A 23,277-nucleotide genomic window follows, 5' to 3' on the forward strand; every position below is an offset into this window, starting at 1 on the left:
GTCAGAAACGTAACGTTACATGGCGCTAGAGAGGGATTAGCGTTAGCAGGCGAAAAGGATCATATTTCCACCATTTCTCCCGAGCGAGGACTACGGTCGTCTGGCTTGTTCTATGCGCTTGACAGAAGATAAACAAATGACGCGACTAAAGGCAAGGCCAACTGGTAGTGAAAGGAATAGTTTCATTGTGTACAATGTGGAGTTGTTGGAGAAGGTTGGTTTTACTTGGTGGCGCGAGAAGGTCGCCGCCTCTACTGGCAGACATATAACGCGTCTGGAGGAATCAATAAACAAACTGCTAGGCCGTATGCCATATATTATACCATCTACAACATTTATTCGAAAAAAGGATAAGTTTGTTTAGCTAATGGTTCTTGTTGTTCATTCTCGAAAGTTTTTTTTTTTGCATAGACGTTTTTTTTTGAAATATAAACCTTTGTTTTTATTTGCTGCGCATTCAATATCGAATTCAATACTAGCCTTTACTTATACGCAAAGTGAAGAAAAAAACAGCTCAGTGTTCTCAGGAAAGGATTCACTTTGCACTCCTTTCAATTGTTTGCCATTTCGGTGGGAGATCAATGGCGCATCTAGTTTCAAGGCTCTTTGAGGATGCAATGCTTTTCAAATAGTGTTCTTGTGGCTTCGGTGGGAACCATTTCAATGATGATGATTTGTCCAAAAACTACTTGTTCTTTTGTACGCTGTAGTACGAGAATTTGAAGCTTTTCGTATTAGAAATTCGAAAATAAAATTTTTTTTAATAACATATTAGATGCGCAACTAAGTTCTTGCTACTTGTCAATAGATGGCACCAGTGTTTAAGGTTGGTAAATGAACCACGTTAACACGTTAGTGGTTTTATTGTGGCGTCATATGTTTTTAGTTGTGTGAAAATGTCTCGTTTTCATGTGATATGGAAAGGTTGCTTCAAATGAAACAATGTACATACCGTGATTGTTTCCGTTGCTTTAAATGTTATGTGCTTGATAAAAAACCACTCTTACACCCGGTTACCCACAAATTGATTTTTTTGTAATTTTGACAATTTTCATCCGATTCCAATAGTTTTAGTACTAAAAGATTCAGCAACTCATCTAGTTTGAAATCAGTGTCAGCGATGCCCCGAAAAAAAATTCCTGATTTCCGGAAATCCGCTTTTCCGGGGGTATTATCCGGAACTGAGGAATTTTATGAATATTTGACAGTATTGTTGGTACAATTACAACTGATACCTCATATGAGTATTTTCAGCACCGGGATGATGTCCAGAGACCTGAAAATGACCTTAGTAGTCATTTTGAATGTTAACATGGCGAATTCCTCGAAGAGAACCGAAAATGACCAAATACCATCGAATATGGATATTTTCGGAATCGGGATGGCGTCCGGAGACCAGAAATCAACTCCAGACGTTGTTTTGACGGTGACTTCCGGTTTCAAGCAAACAGCTCAAATTGACCACAAATCTTCTCATATAAGTAGTTTTGAAGTCAAAACGATGTACAGGGCTAGGGAACGTCCGCAGAGGCCATTTTCAAATCCAAAATGGTGACTTCTGGATTCTGAATAAGTACCAAATTATGCCGAATGTGAGTATTTTCGGAATCGGGATGATCTCCAGAAACTTAAAAACGATCACAGAAGTCGTATTCAATTCAAAAATTACGACTATTGGCTTCTGGAAGAGAACCCAAAATGACCGAATACCATTGAATATGGGTATTTTCGGATTCGGGATGATCAAAGACTGGCAATCAATTTCATACGCCATTTTGAAATTCAAGGTGGTGACTTCCAGTTCGTCTGTTGTCGTTTTGAGATCTCTGGACATCATCCTGATTCCGAAAGTGTTTATATTTGGTGGCATTTGGTCAATTTTAGCTATTCTTTAGAAACCGGAAGTCACCATCTTGAATTTCAAAATGGCGTCTGGAGTTGATTTTCGGTTTCTGGACGTCATCTCGATTCCGGAAATACCCATATTCGATGGTATTCGGTTATTTTTGGTTCTCATACAGAAACCGGATGTCACCATTCTGGATTTAAAAGTGGCCTATGCGATCGTTTTCAGGTCTCTGAAAATCGTTTGATTTCGAAACTACTCATATGAGGACATTTTTGATCAATTTAAGCTATCTTCCAGAAATCGGAAATCACTGACTAAAATTTCAAAATGGGTTCCGGTCCTTGGGTATCACCCCGATTCCGGAAATACCTATATTCGATGATATATGGTCAATTTCAAGATTCTATTTGCGTAGTAAGCTAGAATAATAATTAGGACTTAGTTATTAATCGAAGATAAGCTAACAAAAAGAGCCTCTCAATGTTACTTAGGTCCTTTTGAAAAGTTACGCGAGAATTGAGCTGTTGAGAGCAAAAGTGGTACATGTGCCATTAAGTAAACTTTTCAGGAGACGCGATAAACGAAAACACTCGAATAGAAAATTATTTTCAACAATTTTTTCCAACATAACTGCACTAAATCATTGCTGGAAAGCTTTCTAAAGGCATAACGAGTTCTGGTTGAGAAACTTACACAAACTTCAATAGAAAAACATGTACCACTTTTGTTCTATGGGAAAAATAATGACAACCAGAAAACGTTGAGAGCAAAAATGGTACATGTCCAGTCTAAGCGTGAAGGATGCATTATAGGTCTCTAATCTAAGGACATAGAACATTCATGTCTTCAGCAAAGTTGTCCAAGTGATTGAGTACTATAGAATGATGATATGTTTGTTAAGGAATTCTGTCTCTTCGTGGCGTTAGTGTATATGTATTTGGTAACAGCATACGAGTTGATACTGAAACAGGTAAAATGCTTTCTGTTACAAAATAGTCACGGGTACACTGGCGCCACGTAGTGAGAAAATTCCAAAGCAGACATCTTCATCTAAAAGTACTCCATCACTTGACAAACTTTGCTGAAGACATGATTGTTCTATATCCTAAGATCCTCGACTTACAATGCATCTAACACGCACAGACTGGACATGTACCACTTTGGCTCTCAACGAAATGGTGATTATGTTAATTATCAGAAATTGTGTTGGCTATAACTTTGGTTTAGGTTATCAGATCTCGGGTTTTCTTGGATATTCTAGTACATTATTGCGTTCTGCATCTTACCTTACCAAACAGTCCCAAGCCGTGGTGTGGCCTTTGCTGTTCGTAAGAGTCGTCTCCATTCCACTCGGTCCATGGCTGCAGTTCGCCAGCTCTGCAGTCTGCGTAGGGTCCGAAGGTCGTCTTCCACCTGATCGATCCACCTTGCCCGCTGTGCACCTCTCCGTCTCGTCCCTGACGGATTGGTTTCAAGAACCATCTTTACCGGGTTGTCGTCTGACATCCTTACAACATGCTCAGCCCACCGCAACCTGCCTATTTTAGCGGTGTCAACGATAGATGGCTCCCCAAGCAGCTCCTGCAGTTCGTGGTTCATTCGCCTTCTCCACACTCCGTTTTCCATCTGCAGTCCACCGAAGATGGTACGCAACACCTTCCGCTCGAAGACCGCAAGGGCGCGTTGGTCCTCCACAAGCATAGTCCATGTCTCATGCCCGTAGAGGACTACCGGTCTGATCAGCGTCTTGTAGATGGTTAACTTGGTGCGGCGACGAATTCTACTCGATCGGAGCGTCCTCCGGAGACCAAAGTATGCACGATCCTCTCGTGAACCCCTTCCTTTCATGTACTTCGTCTTCGATGCATTGATGACCAGTCCAATACGTTTGGCTTCAGCCTTTAGTCCGATGTACGTATCCGCCATCTTCACAAAGGTCCGAGCCACAATGTCAATATCGTCGGCGAAACCAAACAGTTGAACCGACTTTTGGAATATCGTGCCACTCGTGTTAATCCCCGCTCTTCTAATGACACCTTCCAGGGCAATGTTAAATAGTAGGCACGAGAGCCCATCACCTTGCCTTAGACCTCTTCGGGTTTCGAAGGGGCTCGAGAGTGCCCCCGAAACTCGAACTACACACATCACTCGATCCATCGTCGCTTTGAACGACCGCGTCAGTTTGTCCGGAAATCCGTAGTCGTGCATAATTTGCCATAGTTTGTCCCGATCGATTGTGTCGTACGCCGATTTAAAATCGATGAACAAATGATGTGTGGGCACGTTATGTTCGCGGCATTTCTGCATAACCTGCCGAACCGCGAATATCTGATCCGTGGTGGCGCGGGCACCCATAAATCCCGCCTGGTAGTGCCCCACGAACTGCTTCGCAAATGGTGATAGTCGACGGCAAAGTATTTGGGAGAGTACTTTGTAGGCGGCGTTCAACAGAGTGATTGCCCGGTAATTGCAGCACTCCAGTTTGTCGCCCTTTTTGTAGATGGGACACACAATACCCTCCATCCACTCCTCCGGTACTCGTTCTTCCTCCTAAACCTTGACAATGACCCAGTGCACGGCTCTAGCCAGTGTTTCTCCACCGTATTTTAATAGCTCGCTGGGAAGTTGGTCCACTCCAGCAGCTTTATTGTTTTTCAGCCGACCAATCTCCTCCTCCACCTCCAGAAGATCGGGGGCTGGAATTCTGATGTCTTCTGCTCGTGCACCAAGATCAATTGCCATACCGTCCTCGCGCTCTACTGCATCGCCGTTTAGATGCTCGTCGAAGTGCTGCCTCCACCTTTCGATCACCTCACACTCGTCTGTTAGGAGGTTGCCGTCCTAGCTCCTGCGTATATCGGCTTGCGGCACAAAGCCTTTGCGGGAGCTGTTCAGCTTCTCGTAGAACTTCCGAGTGTCGTTAGCTTGGTACAGCTCTTCCATCGCTACGCGATCTCGGTACTCTTGCTGGCGCTTCTTCCTTCGGAGGACTGAGTTTTGGCTGTTCCGTGCCTGTCGGTATCGTTCCACGTTCGCTCTCGTACGGTGTTGCAGCATTCTCGGCCGTGCTGCATTCTTCTCCTCGACTAACCGTTTGCATTCGCCGTCAAACCAGTCATTTCTATGATTCGGGGCCCTTGTACCTAGTAGCGCTACTGTAGTGTTACCTATGGCGGATCGGATGCTCCTCCAGCCATCTGCGATGCGTTCTGCATCAATTTATGCAAATAACCCAAAAAGTGTAAAAAATGGCACATGTACCACTTTTGCTCTCAACGGCTCAATTGATTGTTGAGGATCCGTGCCAAACGCAGGAGCAGCTTGCGAGTTACCCGCGTTACCATGTTTTGGGAATGTTTAAACAAAATGAACTTGGATTCCTCATGAAAAGCGTTGTTTTTTCGCCTGTGAACTGCTACTACAGCGACAAACAAAGAAAAGATTTTGTTTTCGTCGCATCGTGACGGGTAATAGACAATGGATTTTTTACAATAACCCGAGGGAATAAAAAACATGGAGACTGTCTGGTCATGCTTCTTCGTCGTCGTACGCGCTGCCATGGTTATGCTGCATATTTGTGAAGACCCGGTCGGTATTATTTCTAGATAAACATTTCAAAAGGTCCTATCTGCCTTTATCGTTTTTCCGGAGTGTCCTTTCATTTTGGTAATGGTTCAACTTTAATGACTCTCCCAAGCGTGGTTTTCGTTCAGAAGGTTAGAGAGATCCCTCCGCTATCAACTGGTGCAAATAACTTGTCATAAAAGGTGTTCAATATGTTGTGGTGATTGAATTAAAGTGATCGATCAAAAAATCAATCAAAGCAGATAGGACCTTTTGAAATGTTTCTCTTGATTTATTATGAGCTGTTGAAACCGAACGAAACCATCACTGGAAACGGTATCGACTTCAATTGTTACTTTTATGTCGAGTACTGCGTGAAAATCGGCTTCAATCCAAGCAGTCACAAAAAAGTGATACTACTGCATGACGACCCATACGGCCTCATACTGTCAAAGTCGTCAAAGTTCCCATATATTGCAGCGTACGATTATCACTACATAAAATTACATTTTTTTTAAAACATGGTCGAATAGATGACGCACAATATGAATAAAATCACCTTCCAGCTGGTCTTGAGGTACGATGCTGGCCTAACAAGCTAGTCGTCGTAGGTTCGAGTCCCGGCTCGGGAGAGACTGTTGGTGTCAGAATGATCGTGCCGAATATGAGTATTTCCGGAATCGGGATGATATCCAGAGACCTAAAAACGACCACAGAAGTCATCTTCAATTAAAAAATGGCGACCGAATACCATTGAATATGGGTATTTTCGGATTCGGGATAATGCCCAGAGATCGGAAATCAATTTATTTTACAATTTTACTGGTTCGACTGATTCTATCGTAAAATTATGACCGAGGCATTCGGTAATAAACAGATGATAAAGCGTTTCATTAAGCAAACCAACCACAAGCTGCGGATACGGTATTTTCATAATTGTAACCATATTTATAGGCCGGTTTGGTTTCTTCGGCTGGGCCGCCCACTGCCATAATAATCAGTGACCTTCAGAGGTCGGAACAAACTGGAAGATAAATAACAAGTTAACCAAAGCCGCAACTAAATCGGTCCCCGCTTGCAACCATTAGGCTAGGCTTTATTGCAAATGATATCAAGAGATAAAATTCCAGAGGAAATGTCAACTGGCATTGGCTCGCTCCTCGGCATATATCAGTGACCTGTTATCTTTGCAAAAGGCAGAGGATTTCTGCTGCAGCGTGGGTGTGAAATATTACAGCGATAGCAGATGTAGTCAGTTCTCTCGTTTTTTATTTTCGCTTACAGATATCAATTTGGTTTTATTAAACTATGAAAATCTCATTTTAGCAGGGAAATTGAGCTACTTATTGTAGCTCTTAAAATATCACCTAATATATTGATAATACTATTTTGTTCAAGTGAAACACACAGCGGCAGCATCAGTTTCAGTACGTGCTGTTAAAAACTCACCGCTAATTAGGTGCTGCATTGAAAAATCACTCCTCTTCGTACAGTAAACAAGCCAAGCAATCAACAACGGAATAGTAAATAAATAACACATATCTGTTTCGTTCGCATGAAATGTGCGCATCGTGAGGTGCGAAATCATGCAATAAATTGCAATTGGCCCATGTGCAGCTGCACATTTTTCCGAATTTCGTTCCATAGTTACCGGGTAGTGCTTATTGTTAAACAATCTTATTAAGGGAAAATTGCATGGACTCAATCAACCTGATTTTCCGAAAGCGCCAGCCGCTTTAATTTCGCAAGAAAACTTGACAGTAACAACAACATCGCAAGCTCCCTCTGCACTAGCAGACCCATAAATAGCTAGCGGGTAAACACGAGCGGCTGCCTGTTCCTCTCGGCGTGGCAACAGAAGAAAGCAGAATTTAAGGTCAATTTAATTAATATTATTCTCATCTGCCGGTATTTGCCACAACAGCTGCCACATGCGACATATCCGCTTTATCTCCACCGCGCGCCGAGTTGCATCGAGTCAGTTTGACGTTATTACGAAGTTGGCAGTGAGCAACTCGGCTTATACAGATCAGAGTCAGGTGTCAGCGCGTGGATGTTAACAGTCCGATACATAGCAGGTTGTATTAAATTGCTGCAAAATAATCCAACTGGATCGGCTACATTAATTGGTTTGAGCGTTGATTTTGCTATAGATTTATTGCACAGTTGACCAACAACACTATCGAATGGTTGCAGTTTAAAAATATAACGAAACACTTATATTTGAGGAAAGAGTTTAAAATGTTCTGGTAATCTTATTTTCAAGTGACGAGAATCGGAAAGATTCTGCAACAATCAACCCATCCACTGACGCCTGTAAACTGATCAGGTTGTACAAGAAACATAACACCTTACCTCTTCTTTTCGTTTCAGCCATCTTCCGCACGGACTTTCCTCTAGAATTTCACTTTCATCCTCTGAATCCTCACCGCTCTCTCTAGGGGATTTGTTGTGCTCGGTATCGTTATTACTGGAACGGCTACCCGGCATGGCAGAATTGCGGCTACTGGGTGAAAATTAGTCGGTCGGACCTCGGCCGAGCGTCGAGGATATTTTAATTAGTATCTGGAAAAGGGGAAAGAGATACATGAAGGAATTGTTAGAAGAAAAATAAAATGGAAACTTGGCACCGGTTCAGAGGCGACTGGCACCAAGCAGATGTAACAATTTACCGGATACTCAAGTGTTGTAATTGTAATCTCGGCAAGGACGTGACTTGTCTTTTAGAGCTGCTTTTTGCTGAGCGACTTGCGGGGTTTTTATGTTACCACACATTGTTTCGTGCAGCTTGATTGGATTTGATAAGTTCAATAAAAGAAAAGAACACCGTTTTTTTCGTTTACTATCTTCATCGCCGCTTACGTGATAAGTAACCATCAAAGATAACTAGAACAAGATACCTAACTTCCATATTTTTCATACATTTTGAACACGACCGATTTCCGACGGTTAGTGCTGCCATCTGATAACTTAAATTCTCATAAAATTGTTACTATGAGCAAAACCGATTCATCGTGTATAGTCCGTCATCGATCGTTGAGCTGTTCAAGATTGTATATGAAAAAGGTGTAGCAGTTTGGTCAGCTCGACGCTTAAGATAACATGCAGATTGATGATATTGTCATTTTTTGCACTTAATACTATTGCCATATTTTTGCACTTCAAAGTAGGGTAAGGAACGGCTTAAGCAGTAGCGCCTATTTTAATCAGTCGCAGAAAACAGGCCTCAGACTCCTGCTCTTTGATGAATATCGACAATTTCAATGATGGAATCGAAGACTTTGATTATCTAGCTATCTTACGAATATAAAAAATACCGTTAATCACAAAGAAATCTGTGAACAAACAGCATTTGAAACAAATCGACCTTTATTGCACCCATTCAGGAGCCACTTCGGGTTCTGCAAAAAAAAACGCCTGCAAAACAGATGGAAACTGCTTAAAATAGGTTCGGGGTGATTGGAATAGTGTCCCTCGATTGGTAACTCTAATTGATTATTGTTAAAGTTTGCTAACTTAGTTTTACAATCTGAGAACAAGTTCTGACAGAGAAAACGATAAAGAACAGATTGATATACTACTGTTTGAATTTCATCCAACACATTTCGAGTACTTCGTCTGAATACACAGGTGGTTCCTAAAGCTGCTTAGAATATGTTCCCTACCCTACGAAAGGAAAGTGTGAAATTGACTGTCAGAGTGGGGGTTTATATTGAGGGGTTATACTTATTCTGTATGCCTGAAGGGCACTGGGTACTGAAATGCCACTGCGATATTCTTGCTGATTGTCTTTTGTGGCGGGCCCCGATTGCTGTGCACAGGTTACGGATTGCTCGTACTCATTGATGGAGTAGAACTGTTTTGTTGTAAACCTGTACTCCAATTAGGTACAACATAGTTGATGAAACTAATGACCTGCTTGGGATTGGAGCTCCATACTTGGTATGGAGTTAAAAGGTAACTTCCTAAGAAGTTGTACCTAGAGGAAGCAAGAGCTTCGCAAGAGCAAAGCAAATGCTCTGAACTCTTTGGTTCAGATTTGCAGAATCGGCAGGTGTCGTTCAACACTACGCCGATTTTCTTTAAATGATAAAAAGCGGGACAGTGTCCGGTGAGGAGTCCCGTGATTATTCGTAGGTCACTACGATTTAGACTAAGTAGCTTTCTGGCGGTTCCAGGGTTCGGATAGATAAACTGTTTAGCTTGTCTACAACCCTGTGCCGGTTGCTATTGGGATACTATTTCTAGCCCTTCCCAAGTTAGTAGTTCGCTTTTGATAGCGGAAATTGACGTACCCAGAAACGGCTCGGGGCCAATGAACCGCTGAGCTGATCCCTGTCTTGCTAGGTAGTCAGCGTGTTCATTACCCTCGACTCCGCAGTGTCCGGGCACCCAAAACAGAAAAACTGAATTCTGTCGGGAAAGTTCCCGTAGAGTTTCAATGCATACCCAAACAAGTTTGGAAACGCATTTGACGGACTTAAGTGCTAGTAGTGCTGCTTGACTGTCCGAGAATATACCGATTTTCGCATGTCTGTAGTTGCGGAGCAGACATATTTTTGCGCAGATATATATGGCATATACCTCTGCTTGAAAAACGGTGGGCCATTTTCCCAGGGAAAACGTTTCCCTGATACCGAGTCCGTATATACCAGATCCCGTTAGGGATCCCATTTTCGAGCCGTCCGTATATAAACTGACGATGCCAGGTGAAAGATTAGGCCCTCCATTGTTCCACATAGAGCGGTTTGTTTCAATCACTCTATATGGAATATCCATGTTGGTCCTAACGTCCATCCAGTCGGAGACTGTGGTTAATAGCGCAGTTAGCTTGAACTCCCTAAGTATGCGAAGGTGGCCGATTTGGTCCCCTTCAAGTATAGTTTTCCACCATTGCAACCTTAGAGCGCCAAGCTCTGCTTCCTTTTTCACATGAAGATGTAGAGGTAGTAGGCAAAGCATAGCTTCCATGGCTGCAGTTGGAGTTGTTCGCATAGCGCTGGTAACCGAAAGACATGCAAGTCTTTGAACTTTTTTTGGGTTTGGCTTGCGCAGTCACTTCGTTCACCTTAGGCCACCACACTAGGGCAGCATAGGTGATTCTTGGTCGGGCAATGGTCTTGTAAGACCAGAGTGCCAAGTCTGGTTTCAGTCCCCAAGTCTTACCGAACAGAGTTCTGCAGGCCCAGATCGCTGAGATCGCTTTCTTAGCGGCATGATCCAGTTGTGCAGACCAGTTCAGTTTCTTGTCCAGAATAATTCCGAGATATTTGACTTCATTGCTGAAGCCCAGTCTAACTCCATTCAGTATTGGAGGAGTGATGTAGATCGTCCTTCGTCTGCCGAATGGAATTAGGTCTGTTTTAAAGGGGTTTATGTTTAGACCCTCCTGTAAACACCACTGGTTATACTTATTTTCAGGTCCCATTCTACCAAAACTTAAAGTTTGATATGTCGCAAGCCAGGGTTTAGAACCATTGTGCATATGGTCAGGTTCACCGGGGTACCCGAGTATTAGGCATTTCTGATGGTACGCGTAATTTCAAATGATGCGCCGATAATTCTTGATTCTTCCGGACAGTTTCATGTTTGAGAACTAAACATTCGTCCACATTACACTAAGGACGATTTTCACGCGTTTTTTTACGCGGCTTTTTTTACGCGGATTCCGGAATTTACGCGGTATTTTTTTTTAACGCGGATTTCGGTTTCCCTTCACTCGGAATGCAGAATTAACGCTGGTTTTTTACGCTGATTCCGGAATTTACGCGGTTTTTTACGCGGATTCGGGAATTTACGTCGTTTTTTTTACGCGGCACGTATCCCCCGCGTAAAAAACGACTTTAGTGTATTATCATTTTTCGGATGGCAGCACCGTGTACAGTCGTCCTCATGGATACTGAAAAAATTGTTACACCTTTCAGCAGTCATGTCTTGGCCTTGTCGTCAGTTGATTTTGACGTTAAGTATACATCATATTAACAGTGTATAAATTAGTTCGACTTTTGCTCACGCGCAGCGACAATCATGTCCGATGAATTCTGCAAGAGTCAGGTATCTTGTTCTAGTCATCTTTGTAACCATACAAAAGTATCGATTTTGATCTGTTATTTTTTGGGCTGGATAAGCATAGCCAGACACAAAAATAATGCGACCATGATAGTTGATGATATAATATGAAATATCGGCCACTGCAGTCGCATGCATAAGTGGGATGTGGGGACTTATAACTGTCATTAGTAGTTACCGTTTTAATATTATCCTGGCAACAACTCACGTCAGAGCTGGAGTTCTTTGAGTGCCCATTTCGATGAATTAAAATTACTACTTGCGTTTTGCTGTTAACGCAGTGAATTCAACACTTTTTTCGTAGATTTTGCCGTTACAATTCACTCGTGATAATCTCCGTACAAAGGTAATAGGAGCAAAATTTTATCAAACGGCAAAAACAAATTAAAGCGAATATATATAAAGTTGATAGTCTATTAACAAGTAACTGAAAAGCAATACGGAATGAATCACGAATGATGACAAAGTAAATAAACTCAATAATATTGATGAAAAGTATCAATATTAAAAGTACAAATCTGTATATTAAGAGTACAAAATTTCATTGAATATGGGTACCTTTATTGTATAATGTGAATAAAAATTAAGCGAATAAAAAATATTGATTTAAATGCAAAAATATAAGACGATTTTCAGCAAACAAGACGTACAATAATCAAAAAAAAAATTTGGACCAAATAATTTATAAAGATTGACAAAACATTTAATTAAAAATATTATTCCTAATTAAATTGAACCACCTATTGAGAAAACATCGTAAAGACCTAAAATGCCTGATCCGGTTGGAGACAATCAATACGGATGAAAAACTCTAAAACATGGTGTGTGAAAATTCGTGAGCTTAATTATTTTCTGACGTTTTGTGACTGTGACTGTATTGCCTTTTATTAGTTTTAATTTTCGCATTCTTTTAGAATGTTATAGTATTAAAAATTTTAATAATATTTGCTTTCAACATGAAGTTGCCATGACTTCAATTTTATGGGATATGCAATGATCTTTGACAGCAGTAGCACCTTAAAATTAGTTTTTTGGACTTTTCCATACCTCATCCACATTATATTATATGGAAATGTCCAGCAAAGCAAGCATGTAAATCTCATCGTTTTTTTTCTGTGTAGACTCATCACTTCATATTATTGTCAGTATCACTATTGAAGTAAGTGATACGCTCATCATTCATATCCGTGCTTGTGTGTAAGCTTTTTAACTTTCCGTTTCAAGCTTACTGCTTTACTGTACCGAGCCTCTGTCTATCCTAACAATATCGCCTAGTTACAATTCCCTGGAGAGAACTTTCATACGTTACTCACACCAGGTTTTTTATAATAGGGACTTATTTTTGTTAGAGTCTACACGGGTACTGTCGAAGTCAGATTGAAGGAAGGGTACGTGGTGGGAAGCCTGAGAATAAACCATGCTAAAGTCCTTTGACAACAAAAATGGCCTGATTCTACTAAGATTCGAACCCACGGCTACCCGCTTAGCAAAGCGGACTCTGTAACCTTGCGGCTACGGAGCTCCCCTACTATGATCGTTAAGTTGATAAAGAACCTTTTTCAAAATATTATTACTGACCTAACTGCAAACCGCTGCACTTTCAGTTTCTGTGCATGGTCATGGGCGTAGCCAGGATGTGAATTAGGAGGTTGTCAAGCTTTTCAAAAAACATGTAATTTTAAAATGCCGTAAATGTAAAAATAATAAAAATAGCCAAAATATGGACTGACCCACAATTGTGTACCGTAAAATGTAACATTACTACTTTAGAGATCTTTATCAATTTACTTTTCTACCGTGAAGGCATCTTAAGTTAACTTAAGTAGAACAATGGACAGTAAACATTATTTGTTATGCAGCCCGTACACAATCGTACGTGTCAGCAGGCAGACACTAAATGAAAATAATCACACTGCAAAAATGCTCATATATCAACTGTACTGTTAGGCTACTGTAACTGAATCCAATGGTGGTGCCATTGCTTGCCGTATGTTTGCAATTGATTAGACTGCCTTACTGATAGCTGTGTTAGGAATATAAGCCATCCCAAGTAACAATCTAAATGCTTCAAAGACTTAGGATTGTTTTGTTTTTGTTTTATATCGACTTCAATTGAAGTCATTAATTATATGTTGGTTTTATTTGATAGCCATAAAATATGATCCGTAAGTATCATTTACAGCCATCCTATGCCAACCGTTATACACATGAAGTTGTATGATAGTCCCTCTGATGATAAAATAAAACTAAAAACCTGCAGACTATAACTGTGGATGAAATAAAACTTGATGATCGTAACTTAGTCAAATTAATACCATGACTGGCTTACTTGGTTTAATATATGCTATATTTTGATCAAATTAAGAGAATGAGTTATGATCAAGAATTTAGAGTGCGTTCGAGGGTTTATCCGAAAACAATATGTCGCCTTGAATGAAATAATGCAACATTATGAAATTCAATCCTTTTTCAGCATTTTATTTTACAATACCACCGATACCACAGAGCCGTTTTGAAATCGCATGATGAATAAAGTCATATATTTACCAAAATATGACAAATCATGGCATTTATTTAATTATCACATTAGTTCAGAGGAATTAAATTTTGATTAAATATTTATTTTCTACAAAATGACGGCGGCGCGCAGTAATTTTGATAAAATTTGTGACTGGTTTCACCATAAATATTTCACGGCATGTGTTTTTACATGCACGAAAACGATTTGAATGATTATAATATTTAATCATTATAGAGAGAAAACTCACACGTTTCTGTTCTCACGACACTGTCGGAATATAAGGTTTTTTTTTTTATTCTCGCTTATTTTTCGTCGGTCTAGTTCCGCCACTGTTGTGGCCAATCACCGACGCCCAGGGAGGCGACTCCACACCCAGGACCCTAACTCACGACCCGTTTATTAACGGACCGGCGCCAACGTCTTTACTTCCTCATGCGATGGAAGGCGTGATCCCAGAGATTTTTCGCCTCAGAAAATCTCCCGGTGTCGGCTAGGATTGAATCTAGACCAGTTGGGTTGGTTGTGAGTGGATCACGCCACCTCACAACCATCGACACCTATGTCGGCGGTGGGATTCGAACCCAGGCGTCGAGCGTGGTTGGCGGAGACGTTACCAACCACACTAGGCCCCCGCTCGGAATATAAGGTTGTCATTGAGAAAAGATAGCCAAGATAAGATTTATTGCTTGACATTAAATTTGGAGAATATATCTTAGTTAAAATTTCCAGGTCATTTTATGGTGAACAAATCGGCCTGTTGAAAACATCTGGTCCTATGGTAGAGCGCATATGAAGTTTTGATGACTTCAATAAAGATGGGCCAACTAGCCATGACACATGTTTATAGCTGTTGTTAGTGGGTTGTTATATGCGTGGTCGGCATTGAAGGTTTTATGGTTTGGTTGTAACTAGCGCTAGAAAACTTAGATATAACCTATTTTGTTACTTGGGATTATTATTGAAGAAAAACCTAATTCTACGTCAAAAACAAGATTGAAAACATTGAATACTAATAAGTAACTATGAAATAATGATAGACGAAAACTGGTAAACAAAAAATAATAATAATATCAAACAATAAAAAAACATTCAAAAAGCGTAGAGCATTGCGTCCATATTAAACTTGGCGTAGGCCAATGTACAGCAATAAGCAGGTCTGTACCACTAACCCACTGAGGTGACGTGTCTAATTTCCAGAAGTCTACAGCTCATTTTGTTTAAGAGGTTTAAATTGAAATTATTTTAATTGAAGCGAACAATTCTGGTCTGTTAACTCAACGTTACGACGAATTTCCGTCTCTCCAGAATAGCAATTAGAATCGGTAGCTAATTGCATCATTCCTGCTCGAATGTTTGTGCGAGGAAACGAATACTGTTGAAAGGTTAACTTTGTTTACCGCAAGTAAATAAAGTGGCACGCTTTAGTGCTGTTGTATTAGCAAACTATGAAAATTTTATTTTACATACATGCTCAGGGTAGTAGCAGAGCAACGATTGGTAAAGTTTGTTTTAATTCTTTCATTAGTCGAACTCGGATGAAAATCCGATGGTTGCACTAGAAAATAGAAGGACATATTATACATTTCAGAACACAGAAAATTGTAAGCTAGGAGAAATTTTATTTTGTTCCATATTTGAAGATTCTTGAGCATAAACAAGATCGTTCAGTGAACTCTAATGGTTGTTATCTTTTTCATAGATTACAATGAGCGAAAACGCTCAGTACAAGATGATTTACAGTGCAGCAGGAAAAGTAGTTTCAGCCGACACCACACAAAGACTGTTTATACACACCAATCATCTAAACGTGTTATCTTTGTAGAAACTAACGATATGGAAATTGAACATTGTACTGAAATAGTCGGAGACTTTGTAGTAGGTTTACGACTTTTTACTATCAAGTTTGTTAACAGTCGTACTGGTCAGAGTTAGCATTATCAAAACATGAATAATTCGCTAGAACTTTCAGTCTGTGCTCGTTGTTACATATGGGGATAACAGACCTTTTCTTCACACCCCACTGGTGAGTCACCGATTGGCGTTCCAAGGTGGGAGCGCCCAGCCAAAGTTGCTGTTCGCATTTTGTCCCAAAAGGTGGCCGGCATGTGTCATCATCATCGTCTGGTTGCTACCCTACAGTAGTATATTGTTCATCGTTCGGTTTTAGTACCGCATTCTTCAGACGGCCAACCAGAGGAGAACTTTTCGCAGCTGGTCCTGCATTACATTAAGTGATTCACCAGTTATTGCTGGAAGTGAATGCAGCACGAAAACACACTCAAAGTTGATGTGCGACATCAACGTCTGGAAGTACTGTTATGTGATGCACATATTTCTGGGCTTCGTGATCAGCTATTTTCGTTTTTTAGCGGAAACATATATTGGCTGCGGTTGGAAACATTGACATATCGTGAAAACGGAAGGCAATAACTATGAGACTTGGAAAAGATCGCTTGTATAACATAATTAGATCATATTATTGCTGTTAGTTATGCAAGTTTGAAGATGAAAACTGAGAAATGCGGCCACCTAATATATTTTTTGTTCATCCTTTGTCAATTGCCGGTTAATTCGTGATTGGGGTTTTATGTGCGAAAACCAGTTCTCATAATAATTCCGGTTACAAAGCAGGAAATCTAAGCTTGAAAAAAAATTCTCAAAGTAATTATAATTCATGTAAGGGGATAAAATTCAATTATTGAACGTGTTTTGGCTACAAGAAACAAAGTATTACAAATCACCATTTACACCGTCAGGCGCAATCAAACTCACGTCTACCATAAATTACCGTCCATTAAATATCCACGAAATACTATCGAATATCAGTTGACATCGATCCCACTAATAGAAATTACTCAAACGGGTTTGAGCCATTTAGCTGGTGTGTGCCCTCGGACGGTGGTTTTGTGTATATATACGTCCACCCATTTATCAGAGCGAGCAGAGAACTGAATTGACCTTGACTTACAATTTCCGGTGATTAATGATAGAAGTTCGTGACCGCAACAGTCTGTCTGTCGGATCTAAACAGGCGGTTTTCGCACACATGTACGCACGATCACACAGCGGGTGACGCAGATAGGGGGGCGTTTTCGCTGTTTTTCGTTGAAATATGGTAACAAAGTGGGTTTTTATAAATGGCACATAGGTTGTTTAAGAAAAAAAGGTTACATGAAACTTTGTCCATTCTTCTTTAATTGGTTGAATTGGTTTTTTATACTAGAGTACATAAAAGTAAAAGATCTGTTTTGTTAGGCTGCTTTTTATCCCACCGTATCTGGTAGTACACATTTTGGTGACTGAGAGTTTTGAAAGCTTGGGTTCTGTTGAAAACAGCTAACATTTATGAAGGAGAATTACCGTATTGAGTGAGATAAGTTAGTTTGATTTACAGTCTCAGTTCTGGAAACTTGTCGACATTATTATCACCCCCTTTCAGCAAGTTGTAGTTAAAAGTTGAAGACAGAATACGAAATGGGGGGAGAGCACGCAACAGGCTCTTTGAGTTATGACTGAAACACTGAAGTTCTGAATCGAAACCAAGTTTAGTAAAACATACGATACATTTTTGATTTGAATCCCCAGAACTATTATTCGTGATAGGATTTCATTATGATTGTGTTGTTTCCCTTTTATTTTAAATACTATTGTTATTGTGCAGTTTGTGGAGTTTTTTTGTGAATTAAGGACTCAATTCGCGATGTGTGAATCAAGGACTCAATTCGCGTTTTGATATTTCACAACAAATAGTTCAGACAATTCACAACATTTCAGAAAAAAACTGAAGATCTCCAGAACCACTTCTAAAAATTAACCACTTTACGGTATTCCAAGATTTTCCGGAGGACCACAAAAGTTGAACTTGGGTCATATTTCTACCCAATAACTTTTCAGAGACATTCATGTGTTATCTCTTGAATTGACCCCAGTATACGAGTTGACCCCGAAATAGGTGAATTTCCTTTTGTTAAAAGATACCTACAGATACACAAGCGCGAAGTAGTGAGAAAATTCCTAAACGAACAGATCTTTATCTGAAAATAATCAATCACTTCAACAACTTCGCTAAATATATGAATGTTCTTTACCTTAATATTACATTGCTGTATGATTTTTTCAAGATAGCGCTCTTTATTGTCCGTTGGTAAGGAGTTCTTTAATAATTTTTCTTTTCATTTCGTTTCCATGTTTGTGGTGGTTGTTTTCGCTTCCAAAGGCACATGCTTACTAGCCGGTGAATCGAGAAGGGTTCTAACACCTGAGCTGTCAAAAAGCGTGCGGTTTGTTTTTTGTGCGCATTGATCATAATCAATTCTTTATGCGTTTGTTTATAGAAATAAGTGTCATTTTCTCTACATACATTGGCAAACGTGTGTAACCGAGTAGGATTGTTTTTGTTTCCCTCAAACTGTAAATCGTCGCATTTAGTTGTTGCGATTTTTTGCCATATTTTGCCGATAACGTTTGTGTTTTGCCGATAACGTTTGTGGGCTTTAGGCTTTGGTAAGAGAGATGAACGTATGGATGATGTGTTTGGATGAATTTATGCGGTGAATGGTTGTAGAAGGTCTCCCAACATAACGAACACATTCACATTCGTGTTTCGAAGCTCTTCATTTATATTTTTTGCAGCTTCTACGTTAAAAATTCGAAAATTTCAGCTCTAGTAAACCAAAATCATCTTTATATGTCCCAATACTTCTCAATGTATTTTCAGGGTTGTTACAGAAACCTTAATTTTGAATCCGCAAAATCCGCGCCACGGGTTTTTGGATCCGCGCCGTAAAAACTAAATCCGCGCCGAAAAAAAACTAATAAAAACTCATGATTCAACATGATAAAATTAATACCATCTTTAAAATGTCATGCTGATATGTATAACTTTTTTGTATTCAGCCTCAAACGCAGGACAGTTGACTTACTGCGGCCATGTTTAGAATTGATGCTGACCAAAAATGTTGTTTGGAAATTCTTATATACAAATGTAAAATGCCCGTAGCACTGATTTTTTCTCTCACGATTTTCTCTCGTTGAAAAGAGTATGATTATGACGAGTAAAATTCCTGTGAGACATAAGTTAGACATAAAAAGTGAGAATTAAGTGACTTAAAATGTGAGATTTGGAAAGTGATGGATAACCATTTAATCCCGTATATTGTCGGAACATTCAATAAGTAATTAATAATCTTCGTGAGCTGCAAACGATAGCAAGTTTAATAAAATTTGCAAAAAAATTTGTTGAAAATAATTCAACAGGACGCGATAGGTTTTAGCTAGAAAAAAAGGTTATTAATACGATTAAGTATATGTACCTCACGTATAGCGCCAAACTCGAAAAAGTAGAAACAATCGAAAAAGTAGAAAAATCCCTCAACTCGAATTCAGGTCTAACTGTTTGTGTTTTTACTTTTCTTTTTTCGACTCTAAGCAAAGTCATGTCCCACCTGCTGAACTATATTTTTCGTAGTTTCTACAATCATATTTTCAGTTAGTTTAATTTTCTATCTTCATTACTATATTTACTCCTTAAAATTAAAATTATAACTGTGTTGGAAATTCATAAAACGTTGAGACCTGTCGAAACATTTTTTGTTTTGAAAAGTTTCGATCATGGGACCAAATAAATGTTTGATAAATTCTCTAAAATCCGTAAAATAAATTCAACCGGCACTCTGGATAATCAATTTGAAAAGAATATTATTTAAAACAATCGGTGTAAAACGCGACTTTTCCTGGAAATCCGCATGATAAACCAAGGAAATTCCGAAATTCGCATTAAAAAAAGACGTGAAAAACCAAACCAAAAACTGTGTGAAAAGCAATTTTAGTACATTTCTAAACGAAAGCTTGACTGTTTCGATAAAAGCTCCTTTTATAAAACAGTATACAACACTTCCTAACAAAATCGTCTTAAAAATTCTAAGATAAATCAAAAATTGTATTGCCAAAATAGGTTTTCAATGATATCAATTTTAGATCGTTATAATTTGGAAAAAAAGAATAATAATTAAAAAATAAATAATTTTCTTTTTTAATCCAATGTATATATTTTCCAGATCTAGGAATCAGTTTGCTACAACTCGTACTTTGGCAACATTAGTATAAACATGCAGGAGGATGATTTTCCTGATGTGAAGCCTAATTTCCCGCGTTTCCCGTCTTTTTTCCGGTGATTTGAAATTCCCGTCTTTTTCCCGCTTTTCCCGGTAGAGTGGCCACCCTGATTATTAATGTACGTAAACATTTTTGTAAACAAAGCTTCAAACGACGATTTGATGCAACTGCTAAGTAGGCGTCTCAAGGTACGATGCTGGCCTAACAAGCCAGTTGTCGTAGGCTCGAGTCTCGGCACGGGAAAGACTGTTAGTGTCAGTAGGATCGTAACGCTAGCCCCGCAATTGTCCTGTACACTTAACAGTCGGCTGCGAAGTCTGCGTATAATAAACAGAAGGTCAAGTTCCGAATCGGATTGTAGCACCAAGGCTTTGCTTTGCTTTGCGTTGGTAGCTTTGTTCACTTTTGTACCTAAACAAACAGTTTGAAATTAACAAAAAATAAAACATCAACAATATTGGATATTTGCATTTTGAACAAATTTGAGATTTTCAAATAGAGAAGTTGTTGTTAGAAAAACTTTTTTTTCTTAGGAGTGACCATTAGGGTGGGACAAAAAATAAATGTTAGCTCCCATGCACTTTTCGTGTTCCTTATGGGTCCCATAACAACTGTGTAACTTTTCAGATCGATCGATGAAACGCCCGATTTGCGCCCGATTTTTAATGTTTCCATAAGATTTTATATGGGAAAATCCACTTTTTAAATACTTATTCTCTAGAAATGTCAAGTTGGCTCTTAAAAAAATATCAATACATGATATTAGTAGGAAATTTTCCTGGGAAAAACTCTTCTGAAGACCGTAAGGCGCTACGATGCTTGTAGAAACAGCTATTCACCCCAAACTGATTGAATGTCTGACGGACGGCTCACCATTGAAATTTTCCAGCAACACTGCTACAGCATGCTGCTATTGCAAACTTGCTTAAGTATGAGAAATAATTTCGCGTGGAATTAATTTTCAAAGTGTGATTTTTGCTCATAGTATCTTCGGGGAAGCCTCCAAGATAAATTTAAGCGATATCATTTCTCATCACATGGTTGAATTTGGAACAGCAGCATGCTGCAGCAGTATTGCTAGTAAAATTCAATGGTGAGCCCTTCGTCAGATATTCATTCAGTCTGGGGTGAATATCTTTTTTCACAAGCAAGGCGCCTTGCGGTCTTCAGAAAAGTTTTTCCCAGGAAAATTTCCTATAAATATCATGTATTGATATTTTTTTAAAAGCCAACTGGACATCTTTATAGAGAAAGTTTTGAAAAAGTGATTTTTCCCATATAAAATCGTATGAAAGCTTTAAAAATCGGGCGCAAATCGGGCGTTTCACCGATCGATCTGAAAAGTTACACAGTTGTTATAGGACCCATAAGGAACACGAAAAGTGCATGGGAGCGAGAAAAAAAAACACTATCTCTTTTTTCCTATTAGACCGTGCCCCAGTCTAGTGACCTTGTTCAGAAGAGTCTCAATCAATTAGTGCGTCTTGAACTGTCCTACAGATCAGACGTTTTTCCGGTTGCTTGTGGACTGGTCTTTGACTGCCTATAGCTTCAAAGTTTGTGTTTTGTCAGTGTGTCTTTTAAAGATTACCTGAAAGTTATTTCCCATCAGTCTTTCTCAAGACTACCTACTTTTGAATTTAACATTTGTTTTAACTTTTTTCGTATCACCTGAAATGGCTGGACGGAAAAAGAAACCTCGCATCGCTGCGGGGAGGAAAAGAGAGGCATCTCTTTCTGACACATCGAGTGTCTGTAGTGACAATCCTTTTGATATTTTGCCTGAGCAAGAAGCTGGTGAAATGGAAGTTATTAATAACGGAACTATACAAAATATAAAATCTTTAAAAAAGGAGAAAGTTCCACCTATTGTGGTAACTATTTCTTCTGAATTTAATATATTCAAAAAGGAACTTTCAACGTTTGTTTCTGACGTTAAAGTTACCTATCAAATTGGCCGTAGAGGTGAATGCCGCTTATTAGCCGACTCAGTAAAGGGTCGTGATCGTCTTGTTCAGTATTTAACTGACAAGATGTACAAATTTTTTACATATGACACCAAGAACGCCAAGCCGTTCAAGGTTGTCTTGAAAGGTCTCACCAACGATCAAACCGTTGATGAGATCAAACTTACTTTAACAGAATTACTTGGCATAGCCCCTACCCAAGTAATTCTAATGAAACAAAAATCACGAGGCGAAAACAGTCAGAGAACTGGAATTTCCCTTGTTAATTATTTAATTCATTTTAACCGCAATGAGGTTAACAACTTAAAATTTTTTGAAAAAGCACATGCTTTGTATAATGTGCGTGTAAAGTGGGAAATTTATAGGAAGTATGGCGGAGGTGAAAAGCATATCACCCAATGCCGTACTTGCCAACGTTATGGCCATGGTTCCAAATTCTGTAACATGGACCAAAAATGTCTTAATTGTGGAGACTCTTCTCACAAAAAGGACACATGTCCTGTGAAAGAGAGTAAAAATTTTCGCTGTGCGAATTGTAACAGCAACCATATGTCAAATTTTTATCAATGCCCAGTCCGTTTAGCAATTGTTAAGGCAAGGCAAGGTAAACAAAATTCAATTTCTCAATTAAAACCAACTTCAAAACAAAATTCTCCAAGCGTACCAGTGACGCATAGTTTACCTACTCCTTTGCATACCCGTTTAACTTATGCACAGGTTACAGGTAGTTCGAACATTATACCGCCTAGTGTTGGTAGTTCGAAAATGACCGTTAATATGGGTAAGCAAAACACGCTAGAAAATAATTGTACACCTATTACTTCAGCTAATATTGCTGCCGAAAATATTTTTTCTAATGTCAACTACCTGGGGCCTATTACGGCAGGTAAACTTTCTTTTTTGCAACAGGCAATGTTCGATCTTATGAACGCCATGTTGCAGGCAAAATCAATGTTTGAAGCCATTCAAATAGGCACAAATTTTACTATTAAAATTGTTTCTAATTTAAAATTTAGCAATGATTTTAAATAAAACAATTAAAATATTAAATTGGAATGCTCGCTCATTGAAGGCCAATGAGAATGAGCTTTTTAACTTTTTAACAGTAAATAATGTGCATATTGCAATTATTACTGAAACATTTTTGAAACCTAACATAAAATTAAAATATGATCCCAATTACGTGGTTCATA

At 39.2% G+C, this 23,277-nt stretch overlaps 1 protein-coding gene across 4 annotated transcripts in view; it reads right to left on the reverse strand.

The window, feature by feature from the left end:
• LOC129729653 (nuclear receptor-binding protein homolog) overlaps positions 1 to 23,277 on the reverse strand; it is a 128,014-nt gene that overhangs the window by 52,043 nt on the left and 52,694 nt on the right. For all 4 annotated transcript variants that reach the window (XM_055688387.1, XM_055688388.1, XM_055688386.1 and 1 more), the window contains exon 3: positions 7,769 to 7,978. In XM_055688387.1, the coding sequence (XP_055544362.1) occupies positions 7,769 to 7,903 (135 nt within the window). In that variant the 5' untranslated portion in view covers positions 7,904 to 7,978. The remainder of the gene's footprint in view (positions 1 to 7,768; positions 7,979 to 23,277) is intronic.

The sequence above is a fragment of the Wyeomyia smithii genome, chromosome 3, assembly GCF_029784165.1.
Source record: "Wyeomyia smithii strain HCP4-BCI-WySm-NY-G18 chromosome 3, ASM2978416v1, whole genome shotgun sequence".
Taxonomy (NCBI): domain Eukaryota; kingdom Metazoa; phylum Arthropoda; class Insecta; order Diptera; family Culicidae; genus Wyeomyia; species Wyeomyia smithii.